This window comes from Anneissia japonica, unplaced genomic scaffold (genome assembly GCF_011630105.1).
Source record: "Anneissia japonica isolate Jap-2015-1 unplaced genomic scaffold, ASM1163010v1 scaffold6788_len1366326_cov149, whole genome shotgun sequence".
Classification (NCBI taxonomy): domain Eukaryota; kingdom Metazoa; phylum Echinodermata; class Crinoidea; order Comatulida; family Comatulidae; genus Anneissia; species Anneissia japonica.
In genome coordinates, this window is record NW_022692324.1 from 1,009,746 (window position 1) to 1,017,419 (window position 7,674).

The following is a 7,674-nucleotide window of genomic DNA, read 5'->3' on the forward strand; positions in this document are numbered from 1 at the left end:
TAGCGACGTGATACTCCATCCCGTTTACGATGATAATGCATGGTAATTCATATTGCCAGCCGTCTCGCAAACGATACTTGTCAGTGTTTTTGACTCTCTCAATATATAGAGATTCAATGAAAATCTTGCGAACACATTGTCTGGCATTCCTGAGACTGTATTTCTCTGGGCAAATCTTCCTAATGATATTGAAGACGTCAAGACAACTTCCAGTATTATTCGAACAACGGAGCAAGGCTGCCACCACTATTTCGTAGAAGGTCAAAGGCATAATCGAAGTAGCAAGATCGGAGAACAGCACGCTAGGCATAATTTAGATTTTAGAAGATTTTCGGAGCACAGATAACCATCAACTGATGAGTTGTAGAAAGTCGGTGTGACTTTTATAGCCAGATGCCGCTACACTCAAACAATTCAAACTTGCTTTACAAAACGTGTTAAATGGTAGACAATAAAGCTCAAAGCACAATGCAATAGTCAATGAAACGCTAAACTTTACCAAGTAACGCGTTACAATGCGGCCGCACTTATTGAAGTGAAAGAAACAAATTTGAAACAATAGAAACGATTTATGCCGGAGAATAAGTTCATCTGAACGCGTCTACCAATCTGAATGGACGGTGCGTTTACAAGCTTTCACAATAATTGTAAAAACTTGTAAGTAACAAAAAAAAAAAAAAAAAAAAAAAAAAAAAACCAGAATTACTAAATATGTGTAAATAAAGTGCTAGTAATTATCACTAGCACTTTATTTTCACATATTTAGTAAATCGTATTTTTTTATATTAATTTTTGTTAATCAATGATGTGGAAGTAGAAATTATTTAATGAACTAATTAAAATTTAATATAATATCAATAATGATATTAAAATAGTGGTCTCAACGATGAGGATTCCTTAAAATTATGATGATTGTAAATATATCAACAAAATTGGATGATGATGATGACGACTACTACTAAAACATAAAAATAATAAATATGAAGATAATGATGTTTTAAATCCTGATTATAATGACTATTAAAATTATGAATAATAATGATGCCAACCATGGTGGGGCTGAGGTGGGTGGTTCCTTAGTCTGTGAAAATCCCTCCCTGGGACACTTCTCTTTCGAATTCATGGATTCTGTTGATTTATTATAATTAGTGCTGGGCCTACTAACATTATATATATATGTTGTGTCTAATACAATTGTCACTTTATCTTCTCAAAACAGTCCTTAAAACGTTCATAGTGCGCTACTTCACAGGTGGGGGGGGGGTTGGTTCCCCTGGATCCGCCGGGTTTATACTATCATAACTAGCATAACGGCTCTTCCCCTTTCAAAATCCTGGCTACGTCCCGGCCAGAGTCTAATATATAATATACAAATAAAATTGAATGTAATATAATATATTAAAATAGTAATCTCAACGAGACTTTTATTTTGGTAACAAATTGAAATATATTTATAATTTAAAACTAATACGATTCTACAATAGGCCCAAATATACTGACATTTTACAAGTTGATAATAAGCTGGATAGCCTATGGAATAAAAAGTTTTAATGAGATTCCAGGAGAAAAATATTGACAACACAAAGTATTTCATGTTTCTGGTCCTCTTCTCCTCATAATCATTGATTTTTATATTATCACCGTCTCCATAGTCATTAGCATGAATTTCTTATTATAAGTTCTGTCGTACATCACCCATTCACTCATGCGATAAATACAAATAGACTAAAAAAAATGTAAATTTCTATTGAAAAATAGTTGTATATTTATTATCGCAACATCATTATTTTCGTAACATTGAATGCCCATGGTTATTATTATGTAAAGTTAAATGAAATATTGTTTTAATATTTCTTCAGGAACTAAAATAAATAAATATTACGGTATATAACATAGAAATACTATGTATAGCATAACACAATTGGTTGTCAAGATTTTGTCAACACAAACTGCAATATATAAACATGTTACTAATATACTATATAACATCATATTCGGTACATTTTACAAATAGATTCAGGATAGAACACGACAATTACTTTTAATTAGATTTAGTCACAGTTTTGTTACACAGCACGATATCAATCATAGATGGTTAATTTTGGCAGACTATCTGGAAAGTTAGGACATTCTAACTCTGCAGGCTTTGATTTAAGAAGTTCGGCGATAGAAATTATCCGACATTTCTGCCTCAATGGCATACTCTGAACAACGGAGCGAGGCTGCCACCACTAATTTTTAGAAGTTCAAAGGCAATTATCAAAGTAGTATGATCGGAAAACAGCACGCAAGGCATAATTCAGATATGTGTATATTTACCGGAGTAATATAAATACTATCGAAACGCTAGACAACGTAACATACGTTCATTGTTCCAGTAACTTTGTTCTATGTACAAAAAATAATGTTATAGTTTAATTTTAATTGCCAAAATTATGCTATTATCTACAGTACGGTACATTGATAAATATATTTTAAATTGATAATGTGTCTGTTGGTAATATATTAATGTCGTCATCGTTATCATCGGCATGTTAGTAAGATTATTATTACCATCAATACCTCGGTTTGTACAAATAATAATCGTTATTATGAATCATACTTAATATTATCATCGTCTGCCCTTTCTCATAATTTTCAAAGAATCATCATCATTGCAATTTGTCAGCAGCACCATCAACATAATTAATATTATCGTTAACGTTCTTTTGTCATTTTCATTTGTTGTTCTTTCCAAACGCTTTGAAAGAGTGTTTTAACTATAGAAGATTGGTAAAAAGTGGAAGGGGGGGGGGACAATTGATATGATGTTCCCCTACTTTGAAAAGTGGGGGAACGTGTCCTCCCTGTCCACCACCGATCGACGCAAGTGCACTCTGTTCTCTGCAGGCTTTGGCTTATGAACTTCATCGACTGAAAATATTCGACATGTCCGACTCAATGTTACAGGTTCAATATCTGTTCTTGTTGCCCAGCGGTGTGGCCAGTAGGGTGTGCTACCCCCACCCTCGTCAATAAAAATTAAAAGGAAAGTTTCTTGTTTGGTTGTCTCCTCATCATCACTATAATTTAGAATTATATTATCACCATTTTCATAGTCATTATCTGTCATCATCAGCTGTGTCCTAGTTACATCACCCACTCATTCTGCGATAAGTATAGGCCTATACTGAACAACATGTAAATTGCTTTTTTTTAAATAATTGCATTTATATTATTGCAACATCTTCATTTGCGTAACATTGAATGACAGTGGTAATTATTATATACAGGTAAATGAAATATCAGTTTACAATTTGTTAACGTACAAAAATAAATAAATATTATATGACATAGAAATACTATGTATAACATAACACACGTTAATTGGTTGTCAAGCTTTTGTCAACACAAACTGCAATATATAAACATTTTACTATTATACTATATAACATTATATAACGGTACATTTTACAAATAGATTCAGGATAGAACACGACAATTACTTTTAGTTAGATTTAGTCACAGTTTTGTTACACAGCACGATGTCAAACATAGATGGTTATATTTGGCAGACGATCTGAAAAGCTAGGACACTCTTACTTTGTAGGCTCAGTGGCGTAACGATGGGGTCGGTGCCATTTTTGGTCCCCGGTCACCAATTCCATGTTATTCTAAATGTTTTTAACGACGAATAAATGATATAATATGGATCCAGAAAATTGAGGCCTGGGAGGGATTTTCACAGTCGAGTCTACCTCAGACCCACCATGGGTTGGGGCTGAGGTAAGAACATCTATGAATATGGCACCTTCAGATGGCCAGAAATGACACTTAGATGTGTATTTTGAGAAAAAATGTATTATTATGGCACGTCTAGATGGGCGGAAATGGCACTCACAGACTTAAAATTGTGTATATGATTTTCTTTTTATCTCCATTTTATTTTTTTCTTTAAAGGTGGGGTCCCGGTCCCGTCGGCCCCCCCCCCCTCTCCTTAATCGTTATATTATGATACATGCCCTACAGTCGATTTCATAGACACATTATGTTGTTATTTATCAACAAAGTCCTTTTTGGTCAGGGTGCTAGAATTCGGGGGCCCTGTGGACCACCGCCTCATGAGAGAGCATAGGCGCCACTGTGCAGGCTTTGATTTAAGAAGTTTGGCGGCCATCACTAGTTTGTGGAAGTTCAAATGCATTATCCAAGTAGCATGATTAGAAAACAGCACGCAAGGCATAATTCAGATATTAGTATATTTACCGGAGTAATACTATCGAAACGCTAGACAACGTAACATACGTTAATTGTTCCAGTAACTTTGTTCTATGTAATATATATTATGTTATAGTTAAATTTTATTTGCTAAAATTATGCTATTATCTACAGTAGGGTACACTGATAAATATATTAGAAAATGATAATTTGTCTGTTTGGTAATATATTAATTTCGTCGTCGTTATCATCGGCATGTTAGTAAGATTTTTATTACCATCATTACCTCGGTTTGTACAAAATAATAATCGCTAGTATGAATCATACTTTATATTTATCATCGTCTGCACTTTCTCATAATTTTCAAAGAATCATCATCATTGTTATTGTCTGCAGCACCATCAACATAATTAATATTATCATTAACGTCCTTTTGTCTTTTTTATTTTATATATTTCACCATCAGCTCTGTCAACATCACTCACTCACTTTGAGATAAATCTATTGAAGAGAAGCACAACCTGTAAATTTCTATTGAGAAATAATTTTATTTACAATATTACATCATCCTTATTAGATGCAGTTGTTCCATTTAAGAAATCTTAAAAAACATTGAATAAATTATTGTGTACAGCTACCCGAGATATTTTGCTATGCTTGTAACGGTTTAGAAACATATAATATTTTAATACTATCGGAACGCTAGAAAACGTAACACATCTTAATTGGTTCAAATTACTTTACTCTTATATACAATATACATCGTATGGTTTAATCTGTATTGCTAAAGGGATACTTTTATCTAGAGTACATTGATAAATTCAGCTTAGAAATTTAGAAAAAAAAAAGAAGATAATTTCTTTGATTTAGATTATACGGCTGGACCGTTACACACCACGATGTCAAACATAGATGGTCACCTCTGGCGGACTATCAGGACAACGAAGACAATCTGACTCCTCTGCTTTTGATTTAAGTAGTTCATCGATAGAAAACATCCGACATTTCCGGCTCAATGGTACAGGTTCAATATCAAATGTTCTTGGTTTGTCAACACCAATTCGTTTTCTATTTTTCAACGTCGGTACAAACTGTGTCCCTGCTTTGCAATCCAAGTGCCAGTGGTTGATGGGTGATGTAGGTTGGATAACTGGTTTGGTACGTGTTATCGTATGCAGGTATCTCATCCATTCGATGCAGGTTCTAGTAGCGACCTTATACTCCATCCCGTTTACGATGATAATGCATTGTAATTCATATTGCCAGCCGTCTCGCAAACGATACTAGTCAGAGTTTTTTATTCAAACTTTGCTTTACAAAACGTGTTAAATGGTAGACAATAGAGCTCGAAGCACAATGCAACAGTCAATGAAACGCTAAACTTTACCAAGTAACGCGTTACAATGCGGCCGGCGTTATTGAGATGAAAGAAACAGATTTGAAACAATAGAAACGATTTATGCCGTCGAATAAGTTTATCTCAAGGCGTCTACCAAACTGAATGGTGCGTTACTTACAAGCTTTCACAATAATTGTGAAAGCTTGTAAGTAACGGGAAAAAAAATACGAATTACTAAATATGTGTAAATAAAGTGCTAGAATTATTACTAGCACTTTATTTACACATATTTAGTAATTCGTATTTTTTTTAATTAATTTTTGTTAAATGATGTGACAGTAGAAAGATTTTATGAACTAATTAATTAATCAGAGTCTAATATATATTATACAAATAAAATTGAATATAATATTAATATATTAAAATAGTGATATCAACGATGAGGATTCCTTAAAATTGTGATGATTGTAAATATATCAACAAAATTGGATGATGATGATGATGATGACGACGACGATTTTGATCAAATTATAATAAGACTCATTATCGAAATCTTGGTTATACTGTAGAGTATATATTATATTACCAATCAATATTATATTACCAAATAAACATTGATTGGTAATATAATATATATTATATTATATTACCAATAAACATTGATTGGTAATATAATATATATTATATTACCAATGTTTATTTGGTAACAAATTGAAATATATTTATAATTTAAAACCAATACGATTTTACAATAGGCCTATATACTGACATTTTACAAGGTGATAATTAGCAGGATAGCCCATGGAATAAATATTTTAATGGGATTCCAGAAGAAAAATATTGACAACATAAAGTATTTCATGTTTCTGGTCGTCTCCCCTCCTCCTCATCATAATCATTGATTATTATATTATCACCGCCTCCATAGTCATTAGCATGATTTTCTCATTATAATTTCTGTCATACATAACACATTCACTCATGAGATAAGTAGAAACAGACTGAACAAAATGTAAATTCCTATTTAAAAATAGTTGTATATTTATTATCGCAACATCATTATGTTCGTAACATTGAATGCCCATGGTTATTATTATGTACAGTTAAATGAAATATTGTTTTAATATTTCTTCAAGTACTAAAATAAATAATTATTATATAGCATAGAAATACTATGTATAACATAACACAATTGGTTGTCAAGTTTTTGTCAACACAAACTGCAATATATAAACATTTTACTAATATACCATATAACATCATATCGGTACATTTTACAAATAGATTCAGGATAGAACACGACAATTACTTTTGGTAATATTTTGTCACAGTTTTGTTACATAGCACGATGTCAAACATAGATGGTTACATTTGGCAGACCATCTGGAAAGTTAGGACACTCTAACTCTGCAGGCTTTGATTTAAGAAGTTCGGCGATAGAAATTATCCGACATTTCTGGCTCAATGGCATATTCTGAACAACGGAGGGAGGCTGCCACCACCAGTTTGTGGAAGTTCAAAGGCATTATCAAAGTAGCATGATCGGAAAACAGCACGCAAGGCATGATTCAGACTTTAGTATATTTACCGGAGTAATATAAATACTATCGAAAAGCTAGACAACGTAACATACGTTAATTTGTTCCAGTAACTTTGTTCTATGTACAATATATAATGTTATAGTTTAATTTTAATTGCCAAAATTATGCTATTATCTACCTTGATAAATATATTTGAAATTGATAATTTGTCTGTTGGTAATATATTAATGTCGTCATCGTTATCATCGGCATGTTAGTAAGATTATTATTACCATCAATACCTCGGTTTGTACAAATAATAATCGCTAGTATGAATCATACTTTATATTATCATCGTCTGCCCTTTCTCATAATTTTCAAAGAATCATCATCATTGCAATTGTCAGCAGCACCGTCAACATAATTAATATTATCGTTAACGTTCTTTTGTCATTTTCATTTGTTGTTCTTTCCAAACGCTTTGAAAAGAGTGTTTTAACTATAGAAGATTGGTAAAAAGTGGAAGGGGGGGGGGACAATTGATATGATGTTCCCCTACTTTGAAAAGTGGGGGAACGTGTCCTCCCTGTCTCCATCGATCGACGCAAGTGCACTCTG

At 32.7% G+C, this 7,674-nt stretch overlaps 1 protein-coding gene across 1 annotated transcript in view; it reads right to left on the bottom strand.

Moving 5' to 3' along the window:
* Positions 1 to 310, bottom strand: part of LOC117100230 — a 29,073-nt gene extending 28,763 nt beyond the window's left edge. The window contains exon 1 of the mRNA XM_033239828.1: positions 1 to 310. Within this exon, the coding sequence (XP_033095719.1) occupies positions 1 to 310 (310 nt within the window).
* Between the last annotated feature and the right edge of the window lie 7,364 nt (positions 311 to 7,674).